Raw genomic sequence first — 14,952 nt, 5'->3', positions numbered from 1 at the left:
TTTCCTCTTTTTTTTAATTTTTTTTTTTTTATTTCAAGCTGGCTCCTTTCACTTACACACCTTTTTCTGTCAGGCTCGTGCTGAAACATAGGATGTATCATCCTCAGAAAAGCACTCAAAAATAATAAATGTTTTAAATCAGTACTGAACAAAAGTTGTTATATTTCTACTTCCAAAGTACTCTGATTGGCTTTTAAAAGATAAAAACACCGAATATTTTAGGTAGTTTGCATATTAGCATCTAATATCACCTTGCAAGCATGTATTGTTTAAAGCTTTTTTTTTTTTTTCCTACCTTAATATCCACCAAAATGTAGCTCTGCTTTGCGAAGTGATTCTGTGAAGTAACATTTGGGATACCGTTCTGATCAAATGTGCTCAGCTCGCCATAAAAATTGTTGTCTTTGTTTGTTTGTTTTGTTTTGTTTTTTCTTTTTTTTTTTTTCTCCAGCTCTATGGTTTTGTCCAAATGGATTGCAGCCCTAATACACGTGCACTCTTGCATAGTAAAGTGTGTGTGATGAGAAAATGACCCCTTGGCTACATAAGCAGGAAAAGTGTGGCACAGAGTGGGCCACCAAAAACAACATCATACAGCTTGTGCCCGTCCACTCTCGAAGGATGCTGAAGGGGAAGGTAGGTTTAGGCCATCTGTTTCATGTTCTGGTCTGCGGCTTGCAAGTACCTTGATGGGCTGTTGTTTGAGCCATAAAAGATGGCAGTACTGCCACGGGATGAGAATGATACTTCTGCTGCTCAGAAGCCCACAAATTAATTCTACTCATATAAAAAAAAAAATGTGGAAATCAGTATTAAAAATCTTTATCCTGAATCCCGTAGCCCATAGCAATGTTTTGCAGTCAGTCTTGGCCCAGCCTTTGTTGACTGCCTAAAGAGTTGTTTATTTTAAATGAGTTTGTTTAGCAGAGCAGAGTTGGAGAGCAGAGAATTTACCATGGTATGATCAGTCAGATTATGAACGAGGGAAGCAGAATATTAAAATGCCAACTTTAGCTTTGTCGTGCAGAAATAATGAGAGATATTTCCTCTTCTTTTTCAAACATTTTTGCTTCTGAAGAATCTTCTATTATGCTGGAAACCTAAGCACATTTGCATGTTAGAAAGCAAGATAAAGCAGACTGTGAATTATATTGTTATAGAGAGAAAAAAAAATAGGTATAAAATTCAGAGGAGGAATGAAAACAGGGAAACTTGAAAAGGGAAAGGACGTCTCTGGAACATGTTGAGAATGATACCAAATAGCTCTGAGCACTTACAGTTCTTGTGAAAGCATGGGGAGGTGAATAGTCAAGTATTGGGCAAAACAGAAATATTCCACGAGTCTCTGTCACCCCATTTCTGTCTCGCTCTTGACAGCAGTTCAGATGGTGAAATGGCTGGTTCATAGCTGGGCCTTTGAAAACCAAATAAAGGAGGACAAATGATGCTGTATCAGGTGGTGTGATAGTGCAGCACACTGGAAAGGAAGGCAAAAGGGGACTAACAACCAGAGGGGAAACGCTTGCTCTTTGCAACTCTCTGGCTTCTGTTTCACTCTCGAGGTTGCACTTCATTTGGTGTGTTTTGTCTACTGTTTTTTGAAGTACATTTACCTCTTGATAATTAGTAGGTCTGAGCTGATTCAAAATCTTGGCTTCAGTGTATTACTAAGTTTATTAAAATTATATGCAGGTTGAAAAAAAAGAAAGAAAGAAAATGAAAAACGAGGAATTGTAGCTATACCTAGTGGATTTATTGAAATATTTTAATAAGTTAGTAAATGAATAAGGTAACAACCAATCTCCTGAGAGTAGCTAATACTTACAGTTTGAAGCAACCAATTTTGATTTAACAAATTGGCACTGGTCCAGGATCACCCATAAAATTCTTCACAGTGTATAGTATATCCTCTACAGACAAATACTATCCCCTTTCAGAAGTCACAGTGTAGTTATCTCTACAACTGTGGTAACCCATACAACCTGACCCACATTCAGCAAACAAACAAAATTATCACATATTTGATGAGTCTGTGGCAGTGTACATAAATACAGACATGTGTGAAGTACTAAATTTCCTTTCCTCTCCTCATTCTGATCCACTGCTGCTTAGGGAAAGGTTTCCATCTTAGGAACTAACAAAGAATTTATTTGTGTACCATGTCCACTCAACAGAAAGATAACCCTCATGGAGAGGGCCTTGCAGACCACAGCTATGCATATGGCACCTGCATCGTTTGCATGAGTTGTTTTGGAGGCAACCCCTTTCTTCAACCTTGTAAGGGAACTTTCTGTCATCATGCTGTAATTAGAGTAGATGAATTTTCTCTATAGCTCCTTGGCAGAGGGGAGCATTGCCAGACCCTTAGCTTCTAAAGAATAGTGATAAACTCAGATCTGAAAATAACGTATGAAAATTTCACTTTGGGTTCCAAAATGGTATAAACCAACAGTTCCATAAATGTCTTAGTTAACCATGTAAAACTGAGTGTATCTATCATAAATATTTACTGTGTCATTTTATTGTAAGCCTTGCTTGCCCCAAACAAGGCTAGTTTGATACATGGCTGTTACATCTCTATTAAATCAGCTAGTATAGTTAAAGTAGACAGGACATGAAGAATATTCGTGTTCTTGAAAGCTTGGCTGCTTTTAGATAAGTTAGTTAGATGGTCTGGTAAGAAAACATCTACTCACATGCAAACTTTTTACCTATTTTGGTCCTCACAGCTTTAAGAGCACTATGACAAGAACATGCAAGAAGAAGCATTTTCCCATTTTTTACCTTCCTTTATGACAGATACGGATGTTTGTGAAAAACAGTCATCTGTCTGCAATAATCAGGTTTCATGTGCTTAGAATTAGGTCAACAACGTGAACTCAAGTATAGCGCTGGCTTTATTGGCTTAGTGCTGCCTTTCTACTTACGGTAAGCTTCACTTTATGAATTTCTTGGTCTTTTTTTAGAGGCAGAGATTCAAAGAGAAGTTTTTGGCCAAAAATGTTATTGTTCATTTTGAAATTCACCTTGGTTGGCTTTCTATTAACCTGTGCAAAGACACAATTGTGCACATATATTGAAAGACAGCAATATCAACTGATGCTGATGAGATTCCCAAAGGCAGACCCTGTAATTAAGAGAGAGCAGTATTTTTCATTTTATATACTGCTGAAACATGCAGTCACTGAACAACAAGTATTCTGCAAGGAAAATGTCTCAGGTTTAAGATTTGTTGCAAGGCACACAGAGCCCCTAACACAGATGTCCGCAACTGTAAAGGATTTCAACCTTTATAAAAGAAGTTATGTTTTTAAAGCTATTTTTGTGTGACTTCATTCTGATTGAGGATATTATGAAATTCTAATTCTGAACTGTTAGATTAGTCATGATCTTTTCACCTGGGCTAGGCTGCTTGCCGCCATGGGCAGGTTTCTCATAGCACTCCTGCTGCACTGCACTACAGCTGCTGGTCTGGTTTCTGCTGCTGGAGGCTACTTTCCTCCTTCACTGGAGGAAAAAGAGTAGGCTGTATATCAAACCTGGAATAGTGGAGGTAACTGCTGGAAGTAGCTGAAAGAGTAGGTGGATCAGTTATGCCCTAAACCATACATATCAAACCACAGTGGCAAAATATTTATCATTTGCTAGCTGTCTGTGCTTACCTCTCTCGGGTGGAAGCTGCCATCCCTTAGGGGAAGTAGCAGAATTAAACATTTGTTGCCTATTCAGCATTTCACAGTTCAGTGCATCAGCCTAAATCTGTGAAGTTTGTGGTATTTTAGCATATAAGATTGTGATCTTATGCATCTTTATAATGTACTAAATCACTGGAATATGTATATTGCATATAGATTTAAGCAGTTATGTTTTGGTAATCTAATATTCACAGTGATTATTAAATATCGCTCGTTCAGTTTGGCTAGATCCTGTACCCAAATGACCATGTTAGTGTTTATTGTGAAATCTCCTCTAGCATTTATTTTTTAAACCCTTCTGTTTTCTGTCATCGTTTATCTTTCAAATATTAATAGTTCTCTGCAATACTCATTCATAAAGCTATCGTACAATTCATTATTTAACCCTTTTTGTTTTACCAGAAACATTGACAATTTCCAGATTTACAAATTGTGTTCATGTAAGGGGGGAGGTTCACCATTTCAGGACATACTCATTTCAAGATACCATCTGCAAAGGCTTTGTCTGTTCAAGTTAGACTGTTTTAATTACACTTCATCCTTACTCCCAGTTTCCACAAAGCAGTGCTTATGTGACAAAGAGCCACGCAAAGCTGTCTGTACAGGAGTGAATTTCATCTTTGGGGATTAATTATAAAGAGGTTTCGGTGATGAACAGTTTTGTAATGTATCAATAAGACAGTTAAATCTCCCCAGTATGTGTTTAAAAAATTTTTAATTCAACATTTCAGATTATGATAGGGATGTAGATAAGCTCCTGTGACAATTTTATTTTGTCTTTACCCCCAAATTAATATATGAGAGATGAAACGTGCCTAAGGACCATAATAGTAATTCTTATAGCTTTAAACAAAATTGTACTGGACTTTGCCTCCAGAGCCATTTCTAAGTTAACTGACTCTGATCCCAGAAAAATTAGCTAGGATAGGCAGCTAAAACGAACCAAGTTAAAATTAGCCCTCACTGCCCCTGGCTCTGCCCTCAGTCAGTCTTGGAGTTTCCTTGTTCACAACAGTGGAATCACTTCTATAAAATCAAGTCCAAATCCATGTAAGCAGTAATCTCTTGGCTGGGAAGTCATTTTGATACAGAAGGAAAACCAATGCAATTAATTTAAAAACAACACCCCTGAGGGTTTGACTAAACAAGATCCTTGGGTTGCCTGCTTTAGTTTTAGATTTGGAAGAATAAGGCATCTCAAAGGGAGGGAGCTGTTCAATACCTAGTGTCTGACATCTAGGCAGTATTTTCAGAAGGCCTAGGAATACAAAACTGAGAGAGCTAGAAAAAAAAAAAATGTTTGAAATTCTTTCCCCTATCCTCCCTCTCCCTGAAATTCACCCTCCAGCTTGGTCAGCCATGTTTAGTTCTTTTTTTCTGCAGTGCCTGGAGAAGTCTCTCCAATGGGACTTGGAACTAGAGCAAAAATGGTGTTAAATGAACAAAAGGGAGTGGGGGCGGTGTCTTGTCTATTTTTTATTTAAACATAGGCATCTCAAAAAAAAAAAAAGAAAAAGGAAACCCTCTTCAGATGAAGGACATTTGTGTCCATATGAAATTATGATGACCTCCGGGGTTCAATTAAATGAATAGTTTTTAAAATTGCTGTGTGCTGAATTCATTAAGCTCTATTAGCTGCTTTACACAAAGTTTATTTTTATGAAATCTCTTTGGGAAAAAAAAAAAAAAAGGATAAAAGACGTGACCTGTCATCTTTTACAAAAGTTTAGTTCATTCCAGTGGAAACAAAGGTGATCTTCATGGCTGCGCTCTGCAGGCAATCTCTGAACGTGCCCTTCGCCCACAAAAACATCTGAACAAGTTCAGAAGGAAATGTCTGCAAAGTTTTGCACAAGAAGCAAAAGCACAACCGGATTTATGAAGCCCATCTTGTGAAGAAAAAATAGATACATATACATTTTTAACAGTTTTTCCTTCAGAGGATATTATTAGTTTGAAACCGATGCCTTCTGTCCTCACACGGTTGCGATTTACCCTGTGTGGGCTCTGATGATGCCTTGCAAGAGTTGCCCTGGGTTCCGCTGCTTCTCTGAGGCGAGGCCGGTGACTGTTTGAAGTTCAGGGCAAGTAAGAGACACGAGGTGCTCGCAACAGATCTGAGGTGAAGAAGGAGGAAGCGAGGAGGTTGCCAAGCTGCTGCTTGCTGCTACTCACATCCCCCGCTGGGGACGGCTCCGGGGTGGGCGTTCAGCTACACCCCTCCCGGCTCCCCTCAGCGGACTACAACTCCCGGCATGCATTGCCGCAACCCCCCTCCCCGCCGGGCTGCTGCAGGTGGCGCGCTGCCCTTCGGGATTTGTAGGCCGGAGGGGGGACATGGAGGGGAAGCGGGGCGGGGAGGCGGGGGGGCCGGTTGGCGGCCCGGTTACCGACCAGGAGCGGGGGGGGGGAGCGGGGGGGGGAGCCCGGAAGGCGGGAAGGGAGGAGGGGGTGGACACGTGTCAATCACCCCGCCAGGCGGCGCGCGCGCTCCCCGCCCCGGATGCTAAGGGAGGAGGTGGGGGGGGGGGGGGCGGACGGGCGCGGGCACGCGCTCGCCGAGGTTTGAAGGGGGGGGGGGGGAGCGCGCGCTCGTATGTAAATGAGCGGGCGTGAGGTCAGAGGCAGATGGAAAAGGGAACAGACAGAATGGCCGCCGCGGCTCCCGCTCCTCCTGCCGCCGCCGCCGCCTCCTCGCAGTGCCGGAGCCCCCGCTGCACGGCGGAGCGCAGGGGAGTCCGCCGCGAACTCGACTCCTGGCGGCACCGGCTCATGCACTGTGTGGGTAAGCGCCGGGAGGGGGCTGCGGGAGGGGGAGCGGGGCGGTGAAAGCTCGGGGGGCTCCGCGGCTGGGAGCGGGCACGGCAGCCCCAGCCCGAGCCTCCCCCTCCGGCTGGCAGCGGGGATGAGGGGCGGCGGGGGGCGAGCCGAGGTCTCCTGAGCCGCCAACGGGCGGCGCGGGGTGGGCGCCGCGGCTCGGCTGAGGGCCGCCCGGGCCCTGCCTTCGCCCCTTCCCCGGCTCCGGCTCCTTTTGTCTCGGCTCCCCGCAGCCGCCCCCCCCCCCCGCCCCTTCTTCCATCGCGGGTGTCTGGGGGGGGGGGGGGCGGCGGGGGTGGTGTGTGTGCGCCTTTAAGAGCGAGCCGCTCCTGCACTGACGGTTGGGATTTGAAGTTTTCCCTCCCCCCGGGAAGTTGTCATGGCGACGGCAGTTCTCCCTCACTCCCCCCCCCCCCCTCCCACCCCGGGGCTGCCCCGGCCGCGAGGTTCCCCCCTCGAGTCACGTGACCCCCCCCCCCCCCCCCAATCCCAGCGGGGGCGCGCGGGGCCCTGGCGCCGTTCCCGGGCGGGGCGGGGCGGGGGCGCGCTCCCGGGTACCTGCGGGGCCGCGCCCGGCGCCTGCCCCGGTGCGCGCTGCGCCGCCCGCTGCCGGCTTCGGCCCCGGGCTTTTGTCCCTTCGCTCTCTTCCTTTCTTACCCCCCCCCCCCCTTTTATTGTTTTTGTGTGTTTTTTTTTTTTTTCCTTCTGTTTCGGGGCGCGCACGTGCCCGCTCGCTTGTCTCGACGGAGCTCGCCCTGCTCCGGCCCCAAAAAGCCTCGGTCCCAAAGGGCCGGTGGGCAGAGCCCTGGAAGGGGGTGACCGAGGGGTGACCCTGTCCTGGTGCTGCCGCTGCGTGTTTTGGGGAGCCCGGTGCCTCCTTCATGCATGCTGTCAAACACCTTTGTGTATACTACAACACCTGTACGTGTGTGCGCTTCCTTAATCCTTCCCGTTTAACATAACGCTCTTTAGAAAACAAAATGCATTTCCACATACTTGTATATTCATCTTCCACTTTTGTGGAAACAATTAAGGTTAACTAGAATACGTAGCGAGAGCTAGCTCATCGGCACAGACATCGTGGTGCACTGCTAAAGCTGACGGGCCGATACCCCGCACAAGTTATATATGAAGCATCCGCTCCTCTGATTACATCTTGCTTGATGACATTTCCTTTTTAAATCTAAACTGGGATCCTAAAAGCCTGCTTGACAGTTGATAACTGAAGGGACTTTGAGCTGTAGCAGTGTGCTATCAGATGCATTCAAGGAACACGGCGCCACATGACCAGCACGGACAAGGAGTGCGAAGAAATGCAATGAACTCTCTGTAAGATAAAATGTCACCGTAGACTGGGACCTCTGCTGGGCAGATCTGTTGTGTTTGAGAAACTTCTTCCAAGTCGCTTTGGGGTTGCTCTTTCACTGAGATTTGTTATGTGTAAAACCAGAAAATAATTACTTACACTTTATGCAGACCTGTGTTATCACTTTGTGCTCTCTTATTCCACTTGAAATGTTTTTTGGGATGTAATTTCTTCGTATACTCATATGCAAAAATTAATTAATAGAAAGGAGCCCTTTATTATGATTAGCTCCTGCTGAGGAGGAGGGGCATGGGTTATGGTTTAATAGTTAGACAAGAGCTATCTCTGTTAAGAACTGTTACTTGGCACGCTTGTTGAGTAGCCCTTATCTGAGAGAAAGTGTAAACGCAGTGGCAAGAAAGTGGGTAGGTAGTCAGTGTAATGGAGGTAGAGTACACTTAACTGCTTTTATTTTCAATCCTTTGAAATTCTGCAGCATTAACTTCTGCAAAGTAACCCCCTGTATTGGTGCTAATTAACTTTCAAAGTAGAAATGGTTAATTATTCTCCCTCAGCAAAGTATTCCTAAAGATCTGAAGAGTCTTACCAAAGCTAGTGTTAGCTGGAAGGTCTAAACAATTGCTCAATTCATGGCTGAAACAGCAACAAAGGGGAGGGGAAAGTGGTAAATATGATTGATATTTGGTATAACTTCTTTTTTTTCCCCCACCTTTTTCAAGAGTCATACCTGTGTAAGAAAGCGAGGAGAACGATGTGGCAAAGTAGTAGTCCACCAGTGCCTGAGCTAGCTTAATGTCAGTCCTAAAAAGAACCACATTTCATGTGTCATTCTACCCTTAGCGTTTTTTTATTACCAAAATCGTTGAAAGGTGATGTGACATTGTGGACTGTAGTTTGTTAAGCAGTATGTTAAGAGAGCGAAGCAAGAAAGCAGAGATTCCTTCAACGTGTCATCTGCTAGCTGTTTGGATGAACAACCTTTTGATTTCTTACATTGTTTGCTATATTGATGCTAAATCCGATGCTTGCATTTCTGTGCTATGGTGTCGCTTGGGCACCTTGAAATCCTTTATATGTGAAGGATGCCTCACCCATATGCTTTACGGAAATGGTAAACTGAGCCAGAGGTAATCCTTCCAAGACACTGATTGCCCAGCTTGAGGCTAATAGTCAACAGATTGTTTGTATCCACAGCAGCACGATGAAAATAACTCGGTTGTCTGAAGTGTACTGTTTGCTTGAGGGTCAGTAACGGTTAGGGACCTCTGCTTGAAGGGTTTGATTGCTGAATGGGTTTTTGTTCATCTGTCAAAACCTCATTGCAGAATTGAATGTTTGCATGGGTTTAAGAATTAAAAGCTTGTTTCTTGCCAGGCTATTGTGTTAATTAGTGACTTGTGGAATATTACTTTAAGTCCCGGGTCAAAATGTTCAAGCACTTAAAGGCTTGGAGGAAAAACAGTGAAAATTTCACTGAGATTTCTGTTACTTGTGATCTAAATGTATTTGAAAGTATCCCAAAGAACCTTTCACGTTGTAATTGAGTGGAATATATTCACATAAATCCCAAATAGGTATGCTGTATGAAATGGCTGTTCAGATGGTAAGCTTTGTGTATGTTACTTTGATCACTAACATTCCTAAGATGCCTAGGCTTCTCCTTCTGGCTGTGCCTTGCTCCAGAGCACCTAGCTCTTGCATGACACCAAGCTCAAACCTGGAGGCTCTCAGAAGCCAGCTGCAGCTCTTGACTCTGTAGGTGTTCGTGCATCGTGCACAGGACGTGCCAACAAGTTCTGTTCAGAGCCCTGCTTACAGGTGTGTTTTGTCCTAGGCACAATCTTTGTTCCATAACTAATAAACAAGGTACCCTAATTCCAAATTCCGTGTTTATGAAAACTGCCTGAAAGCTTGGAGTTAAAGTACCTAACTCATCCAACAACTGAATTCCACGGTAGTGTAAATTGAAAAAAAAATTCATAGAGGTGTGTATCAGAAGGGTACCACACCCAAATTTTGAGTTATCTGTTTAAAACTTTGCAGTGTGAAGTGGTTATATGCATTCCACTGGGTTGAGAGGCTTTGTTGTGGAGCTATATAAATGTAGTGTCAGACTGTAGTCAGCCTTAAGAAACAGGATCTATGCAGTTCTCTGAAACAGTCACTGACCCCACTGATCAACTTTACTTGGATTTTACAGGCAAAGTGTTGGCAGGTATGTTGAGCCCACATAACTTTCATGGCATGGGCACAGAGGAGAGGCTTAGGAATTGCTAAATGAAAAAGCTACAGCATGAACTGGTGCTTTTATGTATATTACCATGGTATCATCTGTGTTAAGCAGAGACTCTTTAATGGAGAGTGCCAGGTAACTCCAGTCATGGAAGTTGAAGTTTTCTTACTAGGGCCTTGCACTGTATTGTGAAAATACGAAAGAGTGGGAATGATCTTTCAATGTGGAAGTAAAAGATTTTAATAATAACCAATTCTTAAAAAATAAATGCATCATTATTTAGGAGAAGGATAGAAGTTCTCCTGATCCTTTGGTACAGCTCGGGGGCACGCATTTGACAGGAAATAGCCTTGGAATTGCTTTCTTATGAAAGCTGAAAGTTGATCAAAATGAAAATGTAATTTTTGGTATGCCTGTGAAATCAAATCATGCCATTTCCTTTGCTTTCAGTGTCACTTGTTTCAGACTTTTTGCTTTCTAAACTAGGGTATATCAGTAAATCTAATTCTGTTTGTTTTGATGACTCTAAAGTTTCAAAGTTACTTTTTTTTTAAATATTTGAATGTCTGCTCCAGCTTGTTCTTTTTGAACAAGTTAGTTCTCAAGTGGAATTCCCCCCAAACCAAAGGCTTGTAGCTTCTGCACTTGGAATTATCCCCCCTGTTGGAGCCCTCCTGCATCAACTGCTTCCTGTCTTTATCCCCGCAATACACAGGAGTGTCCCCACTTTTCCCGTGGCTGTAGGTCCTCTGCACAATGTCACTGGGTTTTGCTGTTTTGTTTTGTAATGCCAACGCAGTTGTAGGTGACTTCCTACAGCTGCCAGAGTGGCAGAACTACCTATTTCGCTGTACGTCTGCCTGCTAGTGCTGCAGACAGCCAGTATCTGCCAGCACTGGTGCTCTGTTACGCTCTGTTACACTGGCAAGGCTATGTGCAGGAACGTTTTTCAAAATGACGCCTGCTTCTGTGGTACTGTGGGCTCCTTAAACAGCCACCAAGCTTACTGTGGCCATAAAGTCATTGTCAGGTGTGAGCTGTAATACCGGTGTAGGGTCTTCTGTGGTTCTGTCATGCTTTGAGCTGTGATGTAACCAGAGGGTAATAAAGAAAACGTTTAGACCCAGTGCATGTATATATGTCTTTGGAGGCTGGTGCAGCATATCACATGAGCTGTCTTTGGATTGAAATACGAGAAAACACGTGGGGCTTGCTTTGCTTGTTTTGGAATATCATTGCTTCAATAAGCAGTGTTAAATCAGCTTCTTTTCCATGTTTTCTCACAAGCCTTGTCCAGTTCATCAGCTCCTCTCTCAAAAAGTCATTGCCTACTGTTGTCATTATGTGTTTTTAAAGGGATATCTTATATGGGATTCCTGAGAGAAATTTTCACCTGGGGAAACAATACAGAAGGTAGGGTAATGACTTCCAGGGACTTAGTTTAAAAAGTTGGGGAGAAGGTGCAGCACTGTTGTGTGTATCTAGCAGCAGATGCTTGAGTAGTTTGCTGATCTGCTGTGAGCCTGCAGCTGTAAGGTGGTACAGAGTGTGCCTCTGTGACAGGCAAAACGGTACCTGCTGCACAGACCGCGGGATGCAAGCAATGCTCTGCTGGAATTATTTGCCCTCAGAACAGAAATGTGTTTTGGAGCATACAAGTACATACACGTGTCTTCAGTAGTGCGCATAAAACCTGTGATTGTTTTTGTGCTCCTTGTCTCTAGATATTAGCATATGGAAGCAGTTCAAGTTTTTAAGTGTTCCAGGAACTGCTGTAATCTTTGTCTATGGTTTTAGGCATAGCTTGAACTTTCTTATTGTATGTTCTTACATGGCAGCTGTTTATTTTTGTGTGATTGATAGTGAGCTGAGAAATTTGAACTCTGCTGGTCTTTCTGCATTGTAGGCACTAACAGCTTAAGCTGTAAATTCTGTAAACCAATAAAAAATGGCGAGATGTGTTGTCATTGCAACTCGGTCTGTTTTTTTCTTTGAACTGGCATTCAGTAACTCTGTACAGACCTCTAAGTTGGTAACTTTTGTGTTGATACATACCACAATTCTGTGGGTTTTTTGGTTCTACGCTCACTGTACCTTCCTTCATAGTTTGTGTAGATGGTATAAGGATTCATTCATTAAACTACCCGACAAACTAGATGATAAGCTTAATTTTATAAAAAAAGCTAACCTAGCAAATGAGGGGAAACATGGCAGCAGAAAGAAAAGGGAAGGAAAGGTCAGATCTCGTTTAGCTTGGCTCGGTTTCCTAGTCAGGTTTACTACGTACCTGCTGTTTTTCCTTCAGTCAAGTATAAGTGGCTTCACTAGAGAGTACAAGGCTTAGGATTTTTAGTAACTACTTCTAGCAACGGGTTTTTTGGTGGTGTTCAAAATGAGCTAGAGACTGAGTTGGCTGAACAGCATCCCAACCAACACGATCCTTGACAAGAGCAAGGTTACAGTACCGCTAACAATAATGTGTTTCTGTTCGTTCTCCTTTGTGGTGGAACTGGTCTGATCCAGTAGCCGGCTGCCTTTCTGTTTTTAAGTGGTTCTGAGGGGCCTCTATGGTGGTTGTTCCTCTTGGTAAGTTTTCTGTAGAGTCTTCCAAAAGGGCTTGCTGTGGTAATAAGCACTAGTAATCGGGGGGGGGGGGAAATAGGAGTTTGCCGTGCCGATCAATTCATCGGATTAGTTTGTGCTGTTGAGGAGCTAGCTGTGCTCCAGCTCCTGGCAAGTAGCCAGGGCTTGTGCTGCCTACAGCCACAATGGGAAAAATGAGTACCTCTTCCCCTTATCCGCCCCTGCTGTTTCTTTATTTCTCAGCTCTATTATATGGGTGTTTTGAATAGATAGTTACAATGGATCCCTTCTTCTTGAATATGACTCAAGTATCAGGGCTTCGAACAAGGTTGTTATTCTAACCTTTAGAGTTCAGTATGTTTATGTACAGTGTAGAGGTCAGCCAGAGCTTTATAGACTTCACTAACTTAAACTTCTTTGTCCTCGTTAGGACCTTGTCTTTCATGTTATTCTTGAACTTTGTTTTCTTCTATGTACACAGGGGAAACTTTGATAGCTTGGAATATTGACAGAGATATGAATTTGTGAGATTCATATTTCTGGTATCAAACTCCTGAAAAGTAGGATGGCGTTATAAATTTAACTACCATATATTCTGGAAGGGACTGAGAAGCTTGTTTGAGGGTGTAAAGCTATTATGTGATCTATCTCTTTGTCACTGCTAATCTACCACTTTATCCTTCCATCTGCTAAAGGCATAGAAAAGCCAGGAAGAAGGGAGGAGAGAGTAGGAAGGTGGATGTAGTGGCTCATCTATTTGAGACTGTAAGGGAGTAGATGATGTATTGCAAAGAGCAGGGGATTCTGAATCTGCAGAAATGGATCAAGATACAGAGGTTATATCCGTTTTTATTGGATGTGGTCAGCTGCACGTGAATTCTCAGATCAAAGACCCATGTAGCAGGCCATCATCATCTTTGTGTCCACTTTTGGCACAGACCTGGTTCCTGTGTAGTATCTTGAAGCTGGATTAACCCTTTTGAGATAAATGGTTCATTCTTTCCAAAATTTTTGAGGTCTCAGCTGTTATTTTTAATTGTCTTTGGTTCTCAACATCCATCTAGGCTTGCATCTACGTAGCACCATTTGTTGTATTGCAGGGGTGAGAGGGGTAAATGTCACTAGATGTGAATTCTTAATTTTTTTTTAAGGTCTGGTGGTAAGTGGAAGATGACTGAACTTGTAACCTCTTCTAATTATGTTCCTCAGCTTTCAGGTTCTGTATAACTTTGTAATGCCATGCTTTTTAAATATGGAACATCCTAGCTTTTGTGGTGACTCAAGATCAATTACTCATGTTTAAAGAGCTTTTCAGTAGAAATATCTACTGTTTTTGCTGTGTCTTATTCTGAAATACTACAAACTGCTCTTAAAAATATTTATAATCTGAAAATTAAATATAATCTTCCTCACTTTGCAAGTCTTCACTACAAACTGTCGTAGTTAAAGGCTAGTTAAAATCTTATATATGAAGACTAGTCACCCCTGTCATAATTCTACTGCTTTTTAAGCTAGCTTTCTAGTCTGCTTAGCCACTGATAGGTCAGGGGAGTGTTGAATAATCCAGGGTTGAATATGCTGCTGCTTTTCATAACTCATACCAAAAATCTTTGCAGATCATATTTAAAAGATTTTTTCATTCTTAAAACTACACAATTTTATGCCAGGTTAAAATATTACCGGTGCAAAACTGCTAGGTATCTTTGATTAATGAAGAACAAATATTGCTGCCATATATAATGTAGATTATAGAAAGAAGGTGTCCATTTGTGACCCGTAGATTGGGTGCAGGTCATCTAGTGGGGGAAAAGAAAAACAAGATCTACTCAAGATCTGCTGCTGCCTTAAACTACTCTGTACATAGTGCCAGCTGTGCCAAATTCAGTCTTAAAAGTTTGCTGTGCTACCAGCTGAGTGACACAGACTGTGGACTTCCTTCTGAGTCTGGTTCACGTTCCTTCAGTCTTCTTGTTCCCGGACCACCCTATCTGTTCATCCCTCAACTTTCATCAGCAGTAACTTCCAATCTTTGACTTCTTAAAATCACCAAGTTGTTTACTTCCAAACCTTTATCTATTCTCTCTTGCTTTAAAGCAAGTTTAACAACAGTCTCCACAAAAAACATTCTTAGCTTTTGACTTTTTTGGTATGTTTCTATATGGAGTTTCTTCATAGTTTATTTGCATTACATCAAAAACTTGCTCACCAAGTAAATAATACTTTCAGTCCTTCAGTCCAAGAGATGTCAGTCTTCTCTATGTGTTTAGTCAACTCAGTTTCTTCCTTTAGATATTGCT

The 14,952-nt window shown here is 42.9% G+C and overlaps 1 protein-coding gene across 7 annotated transcripts in view; it reads left to right on the top strand.

Moving 5' to 3' along the window:
• The first annotated feature begins 6,232 nt into the window (after positions 1-6,232).
• The window catches only part of LCORL (ligand dependent nuclear receptor corepressor like), a 79,651-nt gene continuing 70,931 nt past the window's right edge, over positions 6,233-14,952 (top strand). For 2 of the 7 annotated variants that reach the window (XM_066995690.1, XM_066995689.1), the window contains exon 1: positions 6,233-6,480. In XM_066995690.1, the coding sequence (XP_066851791.1) occupies positions 6,324-6,480 (157 nt within the window). In that variant the 5' untranslated portion in view covers positions 6,233-6,323. The remainder of the gene's footprint in view (positions 6,481-14,952) is intronic. The other 5 variants (XM_066995695.1, XM_066995696.1, XM_066995698.1 and 2 more) reach the window with 5 other exon arrangements.

The sequence above is a fragment of the Anser cygnoides genome, chromosome 4, assembly GCF_040182565.1.
Source record: "Anser cygnoides isolate HZ-2024a breed goose chromosome 4, Taihu_goose_T2T_genome, whole genome shotgun sequence".
Taxonomy (NCBI): domain Eukaryota; kingdom Metazoa; phylum Chordata; class Aves; order Anseriformes; family Anatidae; genus Anser; species Anser cygnoides.
Note: the sequence above shows the minus strand (reverse complement) of the source record. Positions and strands in the feature narration are given on the sequence as shown.